Source organism: Nicotiana tabacum, chromosome 15, assembly GCF_000715075.1.
Source record: "Nicotiana tabacum cultivar K326 chromosome 15, ASM71507v2, whole genome shotgun sequence".
Taxonomy (NCBI): domain Eukaryota; kingdom Viridiplantae; phylum Streptophyta; class Magnoliopsida; order Solanales; family Solanaceae; genus Nicotiana; species Nicotiana tabacum.
Window position 1 is genome coordinate 9880479 of NC_134094.1, and position 21756 is coordinate 9902234.

The window sequence follows — 21756 nt, forward strand, 5'->3', positions numbered from 1 at the left end:
ATGGCATGCACTCTGTCTTCCCATACATTTGATTTGAAATGTGATGCCTAAATAAAATAAATAGCATACTTTGTGATGCCTTTTCTCGGTTGTTTGATTTGTATGCTACATAGTGTAATATTGCTTAAAATTTCTCAACTATTTGTGCTTGCTTGACTTGAAAGTTGAACAAAACCGTCTTGATTAAGTTATGTGCAATGAGTGTGTCAGGATTTGTGATCTTCTATGCTATCCTATGTAGTTCAGAACTTACCCCGTGTGTTAATTAAAGCGAAATTATTAAGTTGTGCTAGTCTAAGAGATAACGTATGCGTTTCTTTCTTGATCATAGATGTGCTTGTCACTTAAAAATAAATTTTTTCGTTGCTAGCCCCTTTGAGCCTATAGACCTTTTCTTTGGCGCCCACATTGCAAGCCGTACCCATATTTATTTTTAATTGGAGATTGTTGAACCTTTACCTCCTAAGATACTTAGAAGCTAAAAGAAGTAAGGTGAGAAGTTGGGGAGTAACTTTTGATTGGAACTATGAAAGTGCCTTTAAGGTGCACTAAGTTGTGAAAAATAAATGTCACTAGTCGATTAACCTTAATGTATGGAGTGTGTGTAGAAACAAAATGAGAAAAAGAAAAACAAAATTGCAAGAAAGAAAAAAGAATAATTCAAATAATGTAGAAAAACACACACCTCCTAATCTTACTAATGCGTGCTAGTGAAAATATAGAAAGTTCTTAATTGAAAAAAGGGCTATGTATATGATTTGTGGCGAGTTAATTAGTTGAGAAGAATAGGTGCTCGATTTTAATATTCAACGAAAACTAGACAATTAAATAATGTACTACTACCTCCGTTCCAATTTATGTGAACCTATTTCTTTTTTGGTTCGTTCCAAGAATGACCCCTTTCTAAATTTGGAAACAATTTTGCTTAAACTTACAATTCTACCCCTTAACGAGAAGCTTTTATAACCACACAAATATTCTGTACCCCTTTTTGAATTGTTTAGGACCACAAATTTTAAAAGTCTTTATTTTTTCTTAAACTCCATGCTGAGTCAAAAAGAGTCACACAGATTGGAATGGAGGGAGTACTAAACACTAAAGTTTTATGTCTTTCTTTCCCGGTCACATACTTCACGTGAGTTTAAGTAACAATTTTAATATTCTCACATTACGCTATGTACTCATTGTGTTCTCTCTTAGTTGTTCATTTTTTATTTTGCACTTTTAAAAAAAAAATATTAAGTATATATTTTATAATTTTATCTATAATAATGATATAGCAGTTTCAAGTATATTGGAAAATAATTTAAGGAATGAATAGTTAATGTAATTTATAATTTTATCTATAATAATGATAGCAGTTAGAATAGTTAGGTAGGATTTCTTGTTTTTTTTCGACGCCGATTCTTTTCCAAGGGTGTTGCTCGAACCGGGTACTTCATTTTTTTAGGAGTACGTAGGATAGAAAGCAGCTGAGTTGCTCTGAGGTACCTATTGATGTGTTTGGTGCTGACACATTAGGCTATGGCATGAGTTCTGTGCTCTGTCTTCCCGTATATTTGATTTGAATTGTGATGCCTGAGTAAAATAAATAGCATACTCTGTACGTCGTTTCTCGGTTGTTTGACTTGTATGCTACATAGTGCAATATTGCTTAAAATTTCTCGACTAGATGTGCTTGCTTGACTTTAGAGTTGAACAAAACCGTCTTGATTAAGTCATGTGCAATGTGTGCGTGAGGATTTGTGATCTTCTGTGTTATCCTATGTAGTCCAGAACTTGCCCTCTGTGTTAATCAAAGCGAAATTATTAAGTTGTGCTAGTTTAGGAGATGACGTAGGCGTTTCTTGCTTGATCATAGATGTGCTTGTCACTTAAAAATAAAATTTTCCGTTGCTAGCTCCTTTGAGCCTATAGATCTTTTTTTTTGGCACCCACATTACAAGTCGTACCCCTATTTTGTTCTTAATTGGAGATTGTTGAACCTTTACCTCCTAATTAAGGCACTTAGTCGCTAAAAGAAGTAAGGTGAGAGATTGAGGTGTAGCTTTCGAGTGGAACTCTGAAAGGGCCCTTAAGGTGCACTAAAGTTGTGAAAAGAAATGTTACTAGTCGATGAACCTTAATGTATGGAGTGCGTGTAGAAAAAAAATGAGAAAAAGAAAAGAATAGTTCAAATAACGTAGAAAAACACACATCTCCTAATCTTACTAATGCGTGCTAGTGAAAATATAGAAGTGTTTAATTGAAAAAAGGAGCTATGTTATATATGGTTTGTGACGCGTGAATTAGTTGGGAAGAATATGTGCTCAATTTTAATATTCTACCCAAACAAAATAATTAAATAATGTAGTAAACGCTAAAGTTTTATGTCTTTATTCTTTCCTGGCCAGATACTTAACGTGAGTTTAATTAAGTAACAATTTTAATATTCTCACGTGAGTTTGTTTTTGCTTTTCCTCTCGTACGCAAGGTACGTACTTATTAGACTTTATTCTTCTTTTATATATATATATATATATATATATATATATATATATATATATATATATATATATATATATATATATATATATATACACACACACACACACACACAAGAAACAGACTCATCCATATATATCCCTCTTCAAGTAGATTAATTCTGATAAATAAAATGCCGATCGATCGGCGGTTGTACGCAGCTGCTAAAGAAGGTGACATGAAAGTTCTGGAAGAATTCAAGAGCCAGTTCACCACCCAATTAACTCCTTACAACAATACTGTCCTCCATATTGCAGCTCAAAATAAAGGGTTCTATGGGAAAAATAACCCAAGAGATTTTCTTGAACTCTAATGGAGATACTTTTATTCATATGGCTGCTAGGTGGGGCAACGCAAATCTCGTCGAGGCCTTTATCAACTACATGAAAAATTGTGGATGGCTCGACGGTGTTATTGATATAGAAGCTGGCATTCGGACAACCATAGAGTTTTTGAGGATTACTAACAACTATGGAAATACGGCCTTGCACGAAGCTGTAATGCAGAGGCATGATTGCAGTGTGGTAGAATTGTTAGTCAAAGAAGATCCCGACTTCTCATATCCGCCTAACAATGCTCGGAAAACTCCACTGTATCTAGCTGTGGAGACTGAAAATGAAAAGCTAGTGGAACACATCTTGAACAACTCCACTTCACTATCTTATGGTGGCCCCTATGGCACAACAGCGCTACATGCAGCTGCAATGTATAAAACTACAGGATATATATCCCTTTACTCATGATTTTACATTATTTTTACCAACATTAGTAACTAAATATAGGCAAAAAGACCTTCGGGAATGGCCAGTTGGTTTGGAGGGCGGTCATCCGTACAGATGATCTGGGATCGATTTTCCTCAATGCCTTCTTGGTCGAGTCTGTCGCACAGGGCTTGCCTAGTGCGGTTTACATCCCTGTGTGATTTGTAGGCTAGTACACAACGGGAGGTTTACCTAGTGCGCACAAAGTGCTCACCCGAAGGTCAGAGCAACCGTGGATTTCCCTAGGGTTCCAAAAACAAAGGCTAAAAGACCTCTTTATAACTTTTTTCTAACCTCTCTAGCTCAGATCTACCCGAGTTCACACTAAATCCCCTTATGGATTCCTCCCCCCACTTTCCACTTAAAATCAAGTCTGGATGTCATCACAGAGGATATTGTCTTTGTAGATCTGGAAAATCAAGGAGTATATAAATTATGTGATCCTTATTTGTATGGAATTCATAAATTGTTGTTAGCCTTGGCAAAGAGGATGGATGACATTTTTCTTGAGAATTGAAATATATAGTTGACTTTCTCTTTTCTGATATTTTATTCTCCCTCTTACTCAATTTATTTTGCTGATGTCAAGTCGATAATAAAAACTTTGGTGATGTCTACAATAAAAAAGAAAAAGAAAGGAAAAAGAAAGCATAGATAAAGAAATTGTTTCTCTTCAAAATATTCTATAAGTATACTTTTTACCCCATTTTTTCACATTTGTTAGAGTGATGCCCGTACTAACTAGGATATTTTTTTTTGTGTGGGTAGAATGCATGGAAATGATACTAAGAAAAGAACCAAGTCTGACAAAGCAAGTAGATGAGTTTGGGTGGAATCCTCTCCATTTCGCGGCTTACAAAGGGTTTAAACTACCAGTGAGGACATTATTAATGGCGGATAAACATATGGCTTATGGAACTATTAAAGAAGAAAATAAAACACCTCTGCATTTAGCGGTCATCAATAATAAAATACAGGCCGTGGAAGAGATTATAGAGAAGTGTCCAGATTCGTTGGACGCAGTCACTAGCAAAGGCCAAAATGTTCTTCACATTGCATATGCGAAGGAGCATTGGAAAATGATAACATTATTCGAAGATCAACACTGGAACAATAACATCTTTGAGCAAAGAGACACTAACGGGAATGTGCCCTACAAGGTTACAGGGAAAAATGTGTCGTTTCATTCTCACCCTTGCTGGGAAGAATTGGATCGCAACAATATCATATTGGTAAATATTTGTTTATGCGATGCAAGTTTCTTTTTAGTATTTTCCTATTAAAAAGAGAGTTAGTTTTACAACACAAAAATTGCATACTCCTTCCATTTCAAATTAGACGAGGTACTTTCCTTTTTAGGATGTTTTAAAATAAATAACACATTTCTAAATTTGAAAATAATTGAACTTTAAACTTTTCATTTGATCCATATTATCCTTATGAGAAGTTTTTTTAACCACACAAATATCATTGCCCCACAAAGCTTACCACAAATTTTTAAAAGTCTATTTTTTTTCTTAAACACCGTGCCAACTAAAATTATCTCATCTAAATTGAAACAGATAGAGTAATTTTTTCAAACCACAATTGAGATATACACTAACTCATAAAATAATTAGAGATTTTTAACTCTATTTTCAGGAAGAATTAGATGAGAAGTGGTTCAAAGGACGCATGGAAGTATGGGAAGAAAGAGCAAACACACATTTGATAGTTGTTACACTTATATTAACCGTTTCTTTCGCTGGCTTCACCATTCCTGGTGGTTACAATGGTGATGATGGTCCAAATAAAGGCATGGCAATCATATCCAAGAAAACAGCGTTCAAAGCATTCGCAGTAGCAGATACCATTGCCATGATATCTTCCTCAGCTGCTATTTTTCTGCATTACGTTGCAACTTACAATGAAGAGGGCAGAAGGTTGAGTCGTTATTACGCTGCTGGCATCCTTGCCGTGGTTGCCATGCTAGCAATGATGATAGCGTTTATGACTGGCTTGTACGTTGTGCTACCTTCTGCAAGCCTAGCTATATTTATCTGCGTCATATGCTCTTTATCGCTTGCCGTTTTTATATTTATTTTGGGTAGGAATTATTGTGATTCATTTCAAGAGACAATGAAGAAATATTAATTACTGAAACCTAATGAGTTCTTGTCAAAAAAGTCATTTCTTTAGTTTCAAGCTTTTTAGCTGTTTGATTTTTTGTGAAAGCTCTCTTCTGTATCAAATAATTTTTTCAAGATAAATTATACCGACGGGTTCAATTGAACTCATAACTTTCAACTTGGAGCATAAATCTACGTGTAATTACTGAAATCGTCATAAATAGTAGACATAAACTTATAATTTTAAAAATATAATAGATTTAATCCTAAAAACCTTAAAAATTCTGCATCCGTCTCTCATAGCAACCTGAAAAATCTTTGGTTTCAAAACTAAAAATTATGATAAATTACAAATTTTCTGGCTTGTTAGCACTGTTTTTTTATTGTAGGTAGCGGGCTTATAGTGTCTGAGTTGTTTGCAAGTCATGCCAGTGCAGGCTCATCGTAGCATCATGGTAACGTTAGTTATGCTACTTTACATTTTCTATATTGAGATAGTTTAAAGACTTTCCTAAATTGTATCATTCAGAGTTGTGTGCAAGTCATGTCAGTGCAAGCTCAGCGTAGCATCATGGTAGCGTTAAAATAAGTAAGAAAAATTTACCAAGCAGAGAGTACTCTCAAGTGTACACTGAGAAATTTGCTGAGATATGCAATACTACTACCAATATTAGTATATTTCATAACACATATAGAAGGTCCGTATTAAAGCTGCTGAATTTAACTAAACTTGCAGATTATATCATAAATCAGCCTTTGAGATAGAGGGGTATGTCGAGGGCAGTTGGAATCCTTCGACTCTTAATTAGAGATCTTATACTGTAATTATCTTATAAGTGATTTAATTGTGTACATAATATTTGTACTGTCAATACAAAAAACCTAATGCGTCCTAAAGTTATTAGTTGTAACATTTTCGTCCTATAAGCCAATTTTCATATCAAGGCATACACTTACATTTGTGCATAACTTAAGTATTCTGAAAAAAAAGTTAAATGAAGATTTAACATGAATTCAACAACTACAAAAAGTATAGGACAGTGAGAAAGAAAATAGGAGAGTGGAATTAAACAATTTAATTACAATATCGTTTTATGTTCTTGCTAGTCCGCAGTCCTGAGGGGTATTTTTAAAAGAAGATATTAATAGTTTAATAATTCAATTATAGATTTTTTTTCATACAATAATTGGCTTTCTCTAAGTTCCCTGGCCACAACTTAGTTCCAATGGTTCTTCAAGATTTATGGCTCATATTTCATCCCTACCATCACATAACTTTCTAGTTTCTAAATATATCTCTTGACACAAGCGAGATCAACTTTGGGACGTTGGGAAAATAATAATCTCTTCATCTCATTTTATATGATAGTGTATGATCTCGCATAAACTTTAAGCAACAAATAAATATTTTTGTCACATACCAAAATTACTTTTGGAACTGTTAACTGTTATTTTAAATATGTTGTAATATTTTAATGATATTTAAGAATATTATAAAGAGTACATATAATAAAATGTATAGAGACTACTAAACATTCGGCAAAAAACGACCACTACCGACCAATTTTGGTCGGTCAAAATATCGGCCAAAAAACCGATCAAAGTTGGTCGGTTTTTCAAAATATTTTATTTTTTAATTTTTTTTAACCAAAACGGCCAACTTTGGTCGGTTTTCTTTGGCGCAAAAATGCGAAAAACTATTTTTGAGTCCCGCTAAATTTATTTTTCAATAAACTGACCAACTTTGATCAGTTTTTTATTTAAAATAAATTAAAATTAATATTAAAAAACCAACCAAAATTGGTCGGTTAATTCGTCCGGTCATTTTAAAAAACGGACAAACTTTGGTCGGTAATTTTATTTTTTAATAAAATCGACAAACTTTGGTCGGTTATTTTCGTGCGAAAATACAACTAAAGAGTATAAATGAAATAAAAGACAGTCTCAAAATAAAATGCACCAATGATCTAGTGGTAGAATAATATTCTGCCACAGTACAGACCCCGGTTCGATTCCTAGACGGTGCATTTTTTAATTACATAATTAAAATACCGACCAACTTTGGTCGGAAAAAACCGATCAACTTTGGTCGATTTTTTCGGTAATTTGTTTTTTGAATTTAATTGACCGACCAAAGTTGGTCGGTAATTTCCGACCAACTTTGGTCGGTATACCCTTTCGATCTTTAAAATACCGTTCACACGTAAATGGTCATGTTTTGGACGGTTATTGGCCATTACCGACCAACTTTGGTCGGTTTTGCTCGGATTTCTAGTAGTGAGAATTAAAGAGCTTCAAAATTTAAAAATATATAATTTTCTCCGGACTAACTAAAAAGAATAGGGTATCACTTAAAATAAAAGAGAGATTAATTTTTTTTGCATGCGTTATATATGTTGTAGGATATTCTATAAATAAGGGTGGGGCGGGGGTTTGGGGTTGGGATGGGGGTGAGTTTGTGGGGGTTGGTGGGAATACAGAATAGGGCGGGGAAGATTGAGAAGAAGTTTTGGAATTTTTTTCCCTTCTCTTGATAAGGAAAATATTTTACTCCAATTCTTTCCTCCAATTGGAGAAAAATGAGTTCATGAGGAAAATATTTTCCAAAACATTTAAGCCAACCACACATGAGAAAATTAAAAAATATTTTTCGAAAAATATTTTCCTTCATACCAAACACACCCTAAGTGTTTGTACTTTTTCTTCAGTTTACCACTTTCTGCCAGGAATGAGCCAACTTTATAAAGAAAAGGGGATATATTTTCACCTTTCTTTTTTTTTTGTTTCCTAAATTTTTTGAATCACATTACATATGTTTCATCTTTATTTGCTCATTTTTTGGGTGTTCCTCGTGAGTCCTTGGGTACTCTTATTTATGTGTCCACACCGGTAGGCAATTCGGTTGTTGTGGATCGGATCTGTCGGTTCTGTATTGTTAACTTCTATGGTTATGAGACTAGAGCGGATCTTCTGTTGCTCGATATGACTGACTTTGATATCATCCTGGGCATGAACTGGTTATCTCTATATCAAGCCATTTTTGATTGTCATGCCAAGATCGTTACCTTGGCGATGCCAGAGTTATCTAGATTGGAGTGGGAGGGTTCGTCTGCCAATGCATATAGTCTAGTTATCTCTTTTCTGAAGGCTCGACACATGGTCGAGAAGGGTTGTTTGTCTAATCTAGCTTATATTCGGGATCTACTACAAAGACTCCGGCAATTGATTTAGTGCCCATAGTCCGGAAGTTTTCCGATGTGTTTCCTTCTGGTCTTCCAGGCATACCACCAGATCGTGATATTGGTTTCTATATTGATTTGGCCCCAGGTACCCAGTCTATCTCTATTCCACCATACTGCATGACCCCGAAAGGGTTGAAGGAATTGAAGGAATAACTTGAGGAGTTGCTAGCCAAGGGGTTCGTCAGACCAAGTGTATCACCTTGGAGTACATCGGTATTATGCGTGAAGAAGAAAGATGGGACTATGCGGATGTGCATTGATTACTGCCAATTGAACAAAGTTACCATTAAGAACAAGTACCCGTTGCCGCCTAATGATGATTTATTTGACCAGTTGCAGGGTTCCAGGGAATTCTCTAAGATTGACTTGAGATCGGGGTACCATTAGTTGAATATTCATGATTCAGATGTTCCAAAAACGGCTTTCCGGACAATATATGTCCACTATGAGTTTCTAGTGATGTCCTTTGGGTTGACTAACGCCCTGATGATGTTTATGGATTTGATGAACCGGGTGTTCAGGTCGTATATTGACTCATTTGTCATTGTCTTCATGATGACATTTTGATCTACTTGCGTAGTATGAAGGAGCACGAGTAGTATTTAAGGGTGGTGCTTCAGACCTTGCTGGAACAGAAGCTATATGCTAAGTTCTCCAAGTGTGAGTTCTGATTAGATTCTGTGGCATTCTTGGGTCATGTTGTATTAGGCAAGGGTATTAAGGTAGATACTAAGAAGATCGAGGCAGTTCAGAGTTGGCCTCGTCCTACCACGACCACCGAGATCAGGAGCTTCTTGGGGTTAGCAGGTTATTATCGTCGGTTTGTGGAGGGCTTTTCATCTATTGCAACACCATTGACTAGATTGACCCAGAAGGGTGCTCTGTTACGATGATCTGATGATTGTGAGGTGAGCTTTCAGATGCTCAAGTCCGCCTTGATTTTAGCACTAGTATTAGTATTGCCTTACGGTTCAAGGATGTATACTATGTATTGCGATGCTTCACGTGTTGGCCTGGGTTGCGTATTGATGAAGGAGGGGCGAGTTATTATATATGCTCCATGATAGCTGAAGCCCCATAAGAAGAATTACCCCATGCATTATTTAGAGATGGCCGCGATAGTTCATGTTCTTAAGATTTTGAGGCATTATCTTTATGGGATGTCCTGTGAGGTTTACACCGATCATCGCAGCTTACAACATTTGTTCAAGTAGAGGGATCTTAATTTGAGGTAGCGAATATGGCTTGAGTTACTAAAGGATTATGATATTACAATCCTTTATCACCCGGGCAAGGAGAATATAGTTGCGGATGCCTTGAGCAAGAAGGCAGAGAGTATGGGTAGTTTGGCTTTCATTTCAGCAGAGGAGAGGCCATTAGCTTCGAACATTCAGTACTTGTCTAACAGATATGTAAGGTTGAATATTTCAAAGCCCATCAGAGTTCTTGCATGCGTCGTTGCTTAGTCTTCACTATTCGAGCAGATCAAGGCTCGCCAGTTTGATGATCCGCACTTGTTGGTTCTCAGAGAAACAATACTATATGGTAGTGCCAAAGAGGTTACTATCAGTGAGGATGGTGTTCTATGACTCCAAGGTCGCCTATGTGTTCCTAATGTTGATGTCTTGAGGGAAAAGATCCTAGAGAAGGCACACAACAAAGGTGGCTTGAGTTACTAAAGGATTATGACATTACCATCCTTTATCATCCGGGCAAGGCGAATGTAGTTGCGGATGCCTTGAGCAAGAAGGCAAAGAGCATGGGTAGTTTGGCATTCATTTCAGCAGAGGAGAGGCCATTAGCTTTGGACATTTAGTCCTTGGCTAACAAACTTGTGAGGTTGGATATTTCAGAGCCCAACCGAGTCCTTGCATGCGTTATCACCCAGTCTTCACTATTCGAGTAGATTAAGGCTCGTCAGTTTGATGATCCACACTTATTGGTTCTCAGAGAGACGGTACTACAGGGTGGTGCCAAGGAGGTTACTATCAGTGAGGATGGTGTTATGAGACTCCAGGGTCGTCTATGTGTCTCTAATGTTGACAGATAGAGGGAAAAGATGCTAGAGGAGGCACATAGTTCTCGGTATTCTATTCATCCAGGTGCTACGAAGATGTATCACGATCTGAGGCAACATTATTGGTAGCGGAGGATGAAGAAGGACATAGTTGATTATATAGCGAGGTGCCTAAATTGCCAATAGGTTAAGTATGAGCATTAAAGGCCAGGTGGCCTACTCCAGCAGATGGTTATACCTGAGTGGAAATGAGAGCGCATTACTTTGGACTCCGTAGTTAGGTTGTCGCGGACCTTGTGGAAGTTTGATACAGTTTGGGTCATTGTCGACAGGTTGACCAAGTCGGCACACTTCATTCCGGTGGTGACCACGTATTCTTTAGAGAGAATAGCCTAGATTTACATTCAGGAGATTAATCGGTTGCATGGTGTGCCTGCCTCTATTATATCAGATAGAGGCCATGAGTTTACTTTGTATTTATGGAGGGCAGTAAAGAGTGAGTTAGGGACCCGGGTAGATCTCAACACAGCCTTTTATCTGCAGACCGATGGGCAGTCGGAGTGGACAGTTCTGATCTTGGAGGATATGCTCAGAGCATGCATGATTGAGTTCAGAGGGCATTGGGATCGATTCTTGCCTTTGGCCGAGTTTTCTTACAACAACAATTATCAGTCCAACATTGAGATGGATCCATTTGATGCTTTATATGGTCGGTGATGTTATTCGTCCATCGGATGGTTTGCGCCCGGCGAGGCTAAGTTATATGGTACTGATTTGGTGAAGGATACCTTGGAAAAGGCAAAGTTGATTCAGAAGCGACTTCGCATAGCACAGTCCAGACAGAAGAGTTATGCGAATTAGAAGGAGCGCGATTTATAATTTATGGTGGGCAAGAAGGTTTCTTGAAAGTCTCGCCGATGAAGGGAAACATGAGGTTCGGGAAGAATGGCAAGTTGATCCCAAGTTTCATAGGTCCATTTGAGGTGTGGAGACGAGTTGGGGAGGTTTCTTATGAGCTTGATTTGCTTCCAAGTCTATCGGAGTTCATCTAGTTTTTCACATGTCTATGCTCCGGAGGTATCATGCCGATAGGTCGCATATGTTAGACTTTAGCACGGTTCAACTAGATGAGAGCCTGAGTTGTGAGAATGAGCCAGTTTCCATTGTTGACATGCAGGTTCGCCAGTTGAGGTCCAAGAAGATTTCTGAGGAGGACATGCAGAGCAGATATCCACACTTATTCGGCACTCCAAGTATGACTCTAGACCCATTCAAGGACGAATATTTGATTAAGAGGTGGAGAAAGTAACGACCCGACTAGTTGTTTTGCTTTCTAGATCATCGTTCTCCTAAATAAGACTCCCATATATCCCTTTGCTATTTTGTGACTTGCGAGGATGGTTAGTTCAGGTTTGGAAGGGTTCAGTTTGAAATCGGAACACTTAGTTCTTTAATATTGGCTTTAAAAGGTTAAGTTTGACTTGGATAAGCATTTCTAGTAAACGACCTTAGAATTGGGATTTGACGGTTCTAATAGGTTCGTATGATGATTTTGGACTTGGGCTTGTGTCCGTATCGGGTTTTGGATGACCCGGGAGCATTTCAGCACCTAAAGTTGAAAGTTGGCTTATGGAAGGTTTAAAAGTTCTTTAAATTTGATTTGGAATAGGTTTTGGTGTGATCGAGGTCCGTTTGGGATTCTGAGCTAGGGAATAGTTCCTATGGTCATTTAAGACTTGCATGCAAATTTGGTATCATTCAGAGTAGTTTAAGTATGATTGGGTGCGTTCAGAGCAAGTTAAAAACTTGAAGTTCATTATTTGATTCAATTTGATTTTGGGGCGCGATTCTTAGTTTTGATGTTGTTTTACATGATTCGAGAGTTCGAGCAGGTCCGTATTATGTTTATGGACTTGTTGGTGCGGTTGGACGGGGTCCCGGGTGGCTCGAGTGAGTTTCGGAGAACCCGGAGTTAAGTTTAAATATTTGATATCTACTGTTCTGGTTTCCTTCTTCGCGAACGTGGAGAAAGCCTCGTGTTTGCGATGAAGGAATTGGGCTGGGGAAGTTTTATGCTACGCGTTCGCGGAAGAGAGCTCGTGATCATGAAGCTCTGGGTCACTAACCCTCGCGTTCGCGTGATAGGGTCCGTGTTCGCGAAGGGTAAGGCGAGTTGGGTGAGGTGGCATTATTTGTCTTCGCGTTCGCGAAGGATCCCTCGCGTTCGCGTAGGGCAGGCAAGGTAAGTCTTTACGTTCACGAGGTCTTGGTTGCGTTCGCGATGGCCAAATTTTTTGGGCTTTGGCCATTTGCCTTTTGCAATCGCGAGGCCTCTTTCACGATCACGAAGAAGGCATACATAGGCAGAGACTTGTTTAAAAACGGTTCTCTCATTTTTCATTTCCTTGGCCGATTTTGGAGCCCTTTGATGGGAGATTTCCACCTATCTATTGAAGGTAAATAATTTCTACCCAATGCAAGTTAAATATATAGATTATGGGTAGATTTTAATATGTAAAATTGTGAAAATTATGGGTTTAGTTGAAAAAACTAGGTTTTGATAAAAATGAGATTTAACCACAAAAATAATTATGGAATTGGGTGAAAATTATATTTTTGAGTTCATGAGGTTATGGGTAACATTTATCTTCAAAAATTTCAGGAATCCAGGCCCGTGGGCCCATGGGTGAATTTTGGGAATCTTCCAATTTGGGTTGGGTAATTACTCTAATAGTTAAATTATGAACTTTTGAACATGTATTGATTAATTTATATAACATTTGACTAGTTTTGGATCGTTTGGCACCGAGTTGAGGATTTAAAGCATATTTGTGGATCAAAAGTGAGCTTGAGAATGAGGTAAGTCTCTTGCCTAACCCTTTAAGAGGTAACTCATCCCCTTAGGTGTATTCCTTGTGGTGAATTACTTGTGTGGGGGGCTACGTACGCACTATGTGACGATAGTCTGTGCATAGCCATATCCCATGAGATGTTCGGGTAGTCTTAGATTTACACCATGCCTTGATTGTACTGTCATATTTGTTATGCATATTAAATGTCTTAATTAAATATGAGATTTGGGATTTTGAGGTTGAAACTATCCAATTTAGATTTTATATTTTTGGGAAGAATTGAGGAATATATAATAATTTGGAGAAATCCATGTCCACTCGCGTCACAAGTATTCCGCGAGCGAGGTAAACTTCTCTACTCTCATGGGAGCATGTCGTTCACCTCGACATGTTAATAGATGCATCTGCCATTTGACCCTCGGCAGTGCACACATTAATTTTTTGGATCGGGCCGTACGACCTCGACATAAATCGTGCGTGATAATACTCAGAACCTGATTACATTTAATATTATTTCATGGCTTATGAAGATATAATTCATTTAATGACAGAAATTGAATTGGGATTAGTAGGTGTTGGCTAGAGGAATTCTTAGAATTTTATTATCAGTTAAGGAATTTCATCCCGGTGCGCACCTCTGATACTCAGAGACTTAGTGGTGAACTGCTTCTGAACCCGTCCTGCAGCACCTGGAGTCTCTCTTTTGTATTTACTTTCTGTCTATATTATTAGATTGGTTCTGGGGCCGTCCTGCAGCACCTAATATGATTAGATTATGGAATGTCGTGACCAAAACCTTTTTATCGATTAGTCCAACTAGACTTCAAAACTTTCAATTATCCTTAAGTCTGTATTCATGATAGATTTGAGATAAACACCTTTAACCTCTACGGATATGACTGTTTTGGTTCCATGTGATCTTGACACGGGCTTATCATCAAAGTTTTTCAACCTTTTAACTCCAAGTGTTCTTCTTCGATTCAAATCAAGATTGGACAGGCTTTCTAAAATCTAGCAGAAAATTGCGCATGCATATCATGTCAATAAAATCGACATAAAAAAAACTATATATGCAAGAAGGATTAAACACAATGGATTAAAAAGACACAAAGCGAAAAGTTGTATTTTATTGATTAAAGGATAGAGAGATTTGATGACAGGACAAACAAACAACATCTGGATCACAACCTCGGTGTAATCCATATGATAGAAATTATGACAAAATAAGTTACCAAGACTACTTCCCGGCAAGGAGGGGAGTGACTTTCCAATTAGCAATCTTCACATCTTAGCCATGGACTTGCAGATCAGTATTACTACGACAATCATGAATTTTGATTATTTTAGAATGAGCATTCAGATTTTGACTTTTGATCAAATCGTTCCCAATATTGGCTATCCGATTTCAGGACACGCGGCATGAGAAATTTCATGACAACCAATTTTCCAAAAGGCTTGGAAGAGTTTTATCATCACAGATCGTCTCACACAAAGCATGTCCTGTTTCTCAAAGCTGGTAAAAGTCAACAAACATTTGTCTCTATTTTCACCACCAAACTATGTACTTGCCTTTTCATGAACTTAGTTGGATTAGCAATGGTGGTGCTTATTGCCTTAGTTGAGAAGATGATAAAGTGATCCTGGATTGTTTTCGTGATTCACCATTGCAAACAAATAAATCGACCACCTTTAACTAGTTTTTATTTCAAAATAACAAGCATGTTAGAATGAACACACTCTTCTTCTCTTTCTACTTTTTTTTTCTTTTTCTCTATTTTTTTCTCTTTTTTTCACTTATCTTTTCAAAATCATTCGATCAAACCTGATGTGGGTTGCCTATATATTATTTGGGAATATGAATCAGATCTTGCATAGTTCGGAAATATCAGGAATAAAGTAAATAAACTAACTCTTATTATTATACAATTCAGGCCATGATAGCTCCTAACAAGGAAAATATATTTTGGATTTGTTTGGGAATTGTTGAAAGAATGACTTCTAAAGAAGAAAGAAAATATATTTTTTTGTTTTTGTTTTTGAAATTTTTGAAAGAAGGACTTCTAAAGAGGAAAGAAACTATTTTTGGATTTTGAATTTTTGCCTTTGAATTTCTGAAAGTATTTTTAGATTCTGAGTTTTTTGTTTTAATTTTCAAAAGAAAAACTTTTGAAGAAGAATGAAAATATTTTGGAATTCAAATTTTTTTTTATTAATTCTGGATTTGATGTCTCAAAGATAGATTAGAAGGAAAATATTTTTGGATTTTTGAAAATTTGGGGTCGGACCCGATAAAGATTGCCTACGTATGTCACATCCAGTGAGAATCAGACCCGCATAGTTCGGTCAGTTTTGACATAATAGGGGAAACATGACCCTTGAAAATTTTGTCTCATTTTGAAATGACCTTTCTTTCAAAAATTTATCAGAGATTCGGGATTTTTCAAATATCGGAATTTTTTACAAATAGGGTAAAATTTCTCTCTCCTACCTCCCGCTCCTGTTTTTCTTGATTTTCTTTCTCTATTCTAGAAGTTGGTCGACATGCAAGTCGAAACAAACAAATGCGCGAGTAGCACGTAAAATACATCAGGATGATCTTTTAATTTGGGTATACCTGTCCTAGACAGACCCAACCCCTATGTTGAGTCTCCAAAGTTAAATGCACATGATGCAAACAAACATTCCTACTAGGGATCCAACAAGATGCTATGTTATTATAGGTTTAAATCATGGGGTATGTTGTTTTAGACCCGTCTTACACAAGCGGACAGCTCGAGCCGAGGTAGGGGCAACGTACCGGGAGCACGAAAGTCTACCCGGCCTAGTTACTGACCTAGCCTCATTCTAATTGGTATGACATTTAACAGAAAAGTGGGCCACGCGCATGTGCCCACCATAAATTCAGAAGACTTAGAAGGGAGGCGTAAGAAGACAGTTCAACAATATCAAAGGGATAAATGAGCAACAATTAATACATTAGGCCCACAAATACAGTAATATCACACAATCAATAAATCCAAATATACATAACATTACAAACTCGAATTCTGAACCCTGAACCAGAAGTTATGGGTTCTTGTTCCCAGCGGAGTCGCCAGAGCTGTCATACCCCTTTTTACCCCAAAAGATATGTATATGTATTATGTTATGGATTTTGAGTTAAAGAGTATTTTCAATTGAAGTGACATTTTTGAAGTACATATTATTTTATTATTCAGATTTGCAACTTGAAATTGATTTTTGGGTGTTCCAAGTTACCTTTTATTTGAATCCCTATTAAAAGGAACATTTGACCCTTTTCATGTTGGTCTGCAAAAAGAAAGTTCGGGTAAGGAATTCTGTTGATTGAGGAGATTGTTTTGTCAAAGTCGCGCGACGCATTCCTTGCCTTTAATTTTAGAAATCATAATTATGTCACGCGTACGTATACATAATCACGATGATTTAATTAATTAAGCGCGCCTAAAAGCACACTAGTGATTTTTGAGCATTTCCCTAACTAACTTTGTGGTTGTTGTGAGGTCATAAATATGATGACCCAACCGGTCATTTTGCCATCTAGAACCCCGTTCCCCTAAATAAGACTCCCCATATGTTCTTTTACTGTTTATGACTCGCGGGGATGTTTAGTACGAGATTTGGAGGGGTTCGGGTTGAAGTCGAAACGCTTAGTTCCTTAGTTGACTTTAAAAAGTCTAAGTTTGACTTCGGTCAACATTTTTAGAAAAGGACCTCGGAATCGAAATTTGACGGTTTCAATAGGTTCGTATGATGATTTTGGACTTGGGCGTATGTTCGAATCGGATTTTGGACAACCCGGGAGCATTTCAGCGCTTAATAGTGAAAGTCAGTTATTTGAAGGTTTTAAGGTTCTTTAAATTTGGTTTGGAGTAAGTTTTAGAGTAATCGAGATCCGTTTGGAATTTCGAGACTAGGAATAGTTCCGTATGGTGATTTAAGACTTGCACGCAAAATTTGGAGTCATTCCGAGTAGTTTAAGTATTTTTCGGCGTGTACAATGTAAGTTAGAAGAATTTAAAAATTCTAAGTTGAATCAATTTGGTTTGAGGTATGATTCTTAGTTTTGATGTTAATTTTCACGTTCCGAGGGTTCGAGGGAGTCCGTTTTATGATTTCAAACTTGTTGGTATGTTCGGGAGGGGCCCCGGGGGCCTCGGGTGATAACCAGACTAGGCTCGGACCAAGTTTGGAGTTGGAAGCAACAGTTGAAGCTTCCAGCTTATGGTGCATTCGCACCTGCGCTTGGATAGCCGCAGTTGCGAGCTCGCAAGTGCGAGCCACAAGACGCAGAAACGGCCAAGCAAGGGGAAGCCTAGGGTTCGCAGGTGCGAGCTTCTAGCCGTAGGAGCGGGCTCGCAGGTGCGAAAATAACCAGCCTGGCCTTGGTCCGCACCTGCGTGATTTTGTCCGCTGAAGCGGAACTGCAGGTGCGAAGACCTGCTAGGAAGAATGCTTAAAAGCGGGGCTCAGTCATTTTGAGCCCATTTTTCTCTATTTTTGGCGATTTTGGAGCTTCTTCAGAGGGGTGTTCACCTAAGAACTTGGAGGTAAGTTAATTCTAACTATTGTGAGTTAAATACATAGATTATGGGTAGATTATTACATGTAAATTGTGAAAATTAAGGGTTTAGATGAAAATCCTAGCCTTTTTATTTATTTATAAAAATGAGATTTTAACCACGAAAATGGTTATGGAATGGGATAAAAATTGTATATTTGAGATTTTGAGATTATGGGTAACGATTTCCTCCGAACATTATCGGAATCCGGGCATGTGGGCCCGGGGTTAATTTTAGAAATTTTATCATTTTGGGTTGGGTAATTAATCTAATAATCTAATTTCAAATTATTAAGTATTTATTGATTAAATTATATAACATTAGGCTAGTTTCAGATTTTTCGGTACCGAATTGAGGCTTTAGCACAAAATCGTGATTGGGAAGTGAACTTTGAGACGAGGTAAGTCTCTTGTCTAACCTTGTAAGAGGGAATTTACCCCATAGGTATTGTAAATAAATATTTGCTTCTAATTGTGGGGGCTACGTACGTACGAGGTAACGAGAGTCCGTGCGTAGCTACTATTATGCTATTGTTCAGGAAGTTTTTAGGACCCAATTTATGAACTATTTGGAATTTTTACCTCATACTTGTTAATTTAAATGACTAAAATATGTGGATAATTGTTAGATATATTGTGGAAGATCGTTAACGAAATATGTATTATTTTATGTAAAAAACCTCCTTAATGGGTAAAGTTCATCTTCGAACATTTTCGAAATCTGGGCACGTGGGCTCGAGGGCGGATTTTATCGAATTTTCGAGCGGAGTTGGAAATTATTTAAATTGATTAGTTATGGGTATTAAAACACATATTGATTTATTTGCACATTGTTTGCATAGTTTTGGATCGACAAGCATTGGTTTGAGGTGTTAGAGTGGCGTTGGAGTCGGCTATGGAATTTCGGAGCGAGGTAAGTCTCTTGACTGACCCTGTGAGGGGGAAACTACCCCATAGGTGATATTATGGTTATGTGCACTAGTTGTGGGCGCTACGTACACACTAGGTGACGAGTGTCCGTACGTAGCTAAATCATGTTTATGTCCGGGTAGACTTAGGATTTTATCATGTAATATTTGAATTACTTGAACTTGTTCTGCTAGCTTAATTAAATGAAATTATAATTGAACTTGATTTAGAAATTACATCTATCTTAGGCCAAGCCTTATCACCTTGAGTTATTGGCTAGTTATTTGAGAAAAAAAATAAAGATTATATTCATATTAAGCTCATGTGCTATAATGTAAACACGCGTATCAAAATTTTGGGAACTTCCTTATCTTTCTTGTGGAGCGGGCCGAACGCCTTGACAGTATAGATGCATCTATGGTTCGTGTAACTCGACCCTTGGCAGTGTACACATTATTCTGGATCGGGCCGAACGACCTCGCCAGTATCGTGCGTTATATCGCTAATAGCCAAATATTCACGAGCTATCCTTTCCACTGACACACATTTTATGGTATTTCTTATTTATTTGGTATTTACACTCGACATGTTCTGAGATATTAAGAAAATTAATACAAGACTAAGAATTTATGCTCAAAAGGGAATAATTGGAAAATTTTGAGATTTCAGAATTTGCTTCACTATAGCTGTATACTTCATATATGTTTTGAGTTATCTTATTATTTATTTGGACCTTTAGTAAGTGTCGATGTGAACCCCTCGTCACTACTCCTCTAGGGTTAGGCTAGATACTTACTGGGTACACGTTGATCTACGTACTCATGCTGCACTTATGCACTAAATGTGCAGGAATTGGCAGGTCCATTTAGTGATCACCTTGTCGTGTAGGCGCACCTATTGAGGAGATCTTATCTAAGTTGCATTTCAGATTACGCATCGCAGCCCTCCGAGTCACCATTATACAATTTATTTTTGTCTTATTATATTCGGAACAGACGTTGTATTTATTATTGTACTCCTCAGAAAATTCCCATGCACTTGTGACACCGGGTATTGAGGGTTACTACAGGTAGTTCGTCATTGTAGCTCGTGTTCATATTAGCATTCACTGTGTAAATTATATTTCACGTTATTTGATTAACGAAAAATGTTGATTTCAAATTTCTAAAAATGGGTAATGAAATTGGTAAATTATTGCTGGCTTGCCTAACGGCGACGTTAGGCGTTATCACGACCTATAGTAGATTTTTGGTCGTGACAACATGATATCAACGCACTAGGTTCACGTAGGTATCATGAGTCATGAGCAAGTCTAGTAGAGTCTTGTTGATCGATATGGAGACGTTTATACTTATCTTCGAGAGACTACAAGGATGTTTGGAGTATTTCCCTTCTTGATTTCTTCATCGTGCGATTTGATTCCATTGAGGCTTGTGCCTTTATTTCCTTCATACTCATTCTTATACGATGTTGAGTGCTTGTGTCAATTGGGTATCAAGGTGTTTAAGTGGTACTACAGATGTGCAGCAGGATGTTTCTCCCAGCGCATTCAAACAAGTTATTATCGTCTTCTTGCGGAAGGAGGTTCTGTCATTTCAGCTCAGTATCAGTATTTCCTATGGTTTTGAGCCTATTCACAATGTTGGTGTAATGGTAGGGTGCCTGTCTACGCGTCAAGCTAGTGAATGACTCGAAAGGAGGATTTCACAGTATATGATTAAGGGAATCAATATTTAATTCCAGCAAAGGAAAGGCAATTGGACTATGAATGTTCAGGTTTAGATTGATGGAGTAACGAGACTTGGTATTTCCAAGTGTGATGGAATTTTCATTGTGATGCGGTGTCGTCGTCCTTGTTAGAACACATTAAGGTTTGCCGGTGTTATGGTCTTCTTTGATTTTTGCCTTCGGGGCAAGGTGTAGTGAAATAGTGCCTTTGGGGCGGTGGTCAGAAATAGCGGTGTGCAACGGTTCATGATCGGATTGGTAATTCTAATGTGATGGCGCGAGGAAGATTGTCTTCTAGGAGGCTTAAGGTTGGTAGCAATTTAGTAGCTCAGGAGCTACAGAGGTGGATTTTAATTTGATACAACCTTTGAGTAACGAAGAATGAGGAAGGACATGTGGGTGATGGTTTGACCGAAGTGGGAGAGGCAGAGTAGCATATGGATTCTGTGGTAGAGTGGCCACGTAAAATGAGAACGTATTGAATGGCTTGGGAATCGTGATGAAAGGTGATTTGGTCCACGTATTTTGTTTGGAGTAATGGTCATTGTATGGAGAAAGATTGAATATGGTAGGAAGAAGTTTGCTTGAAATGAGGAGGGGTGTGAAGAATTGATTATCGTTCAGATGCAATATGACTTGAGTTCGGATGATATTGTTAAACTTTCAGTTGATGTCAACAGGGAAAGAACGGGTTTGTACAGCTAGTGGACGAGCGTCGCCTCAGGAGGGTATACTGATTTTGTAGTAGTTGTACCAGTGCAGTGTCGTTGGAAGATGTCGGCATGGAATTCCACAAGTGGGTTTTCTCCTGTGAGCAGGTTAGCGGTTGCGTGATTTTGGTGAAATTTCTATGAAGAGTTCTATTTACTATCCGGCGGGAGATTGAACACGCAATTATAGCCGATAATTCGGGATGCTGTATGAAAAGTTTAACAGGAAGTTTCGAGAATTTGGCGGGTCAATAGTGCAAGATCATGGTGATTGAGAAGGAGGAATCTTGGTGGGTTCCAAGCTAAGTGGGGGATCCCCACCATCTA

General features: G+C 37.7%; 2 protein-coding genes across 2 annotated transcripts; both read left to right on the plus strand.

The window, feature by feature from the left end:
- The first annotated feature begins 2656 nt into the window (after positions 1-2656).
- Positions 2657-3266, plus strand: LOC142169524 (uncharacterized). The gene is made up of 2 exons (XM_075231392.1): positions 2657-2793; positions 2867-3266. The coding sequence occupies exons 1-2, from the start codon at positions 2657-2659 to the stop codon at positions 3264-3266; spliced, it is 537 nt and encodes a 178-aa protein (XP_075087493.1).
- A 908-nt stretch (positions 3267-4174) lies between these two features.
- Positions 4175-5785, plus strand: LOC142169525 (protein ACCELERATED CELL DEATH 6-like). The gene is made up of 3 exons (XM_075231393.1): positions 4175-4516; positions 4926-5284; positions 5782-5785. Exons 1-3 carry the CDS (start codon positions 4175-4177, stop codon positions 5783-5785), a joined length of 705 nt encoding a protein of 234 aa, XP_075087494.1.
- Positions 5786-21756: the final 15971 nt, after the last annotated feature.

Coding starts and splice junctions, on each gene's coding strand:
- LOC142169524 (XM_075231392.1), top strand. CDS start 2,657: ATGCCGATCGATCGGCGGTTGTACGCAGCTGCTAAAGAAGGTGACATG. Junction 2,794..2,866: donor ATTGCAGCTCAAAATAAAGG/GTTCTATGGGAA, acceptor TATGGCTGCTAG/GTGGGGCAACGCAAATCTCG.
- LOC142169525 (XM_075231393.1), top strand. CDS start 4,175: ATGGCGGATAAACATATGGCTTATGGAACTATTAAAGAAGAAAATAAA. Junction 4,517..4,925: donor ATCGCAACAATATCATATTG/GTAAATATTTGT, acceptor CTCTATTTTCAG/GAAGAATTAGATGAGAAGTG.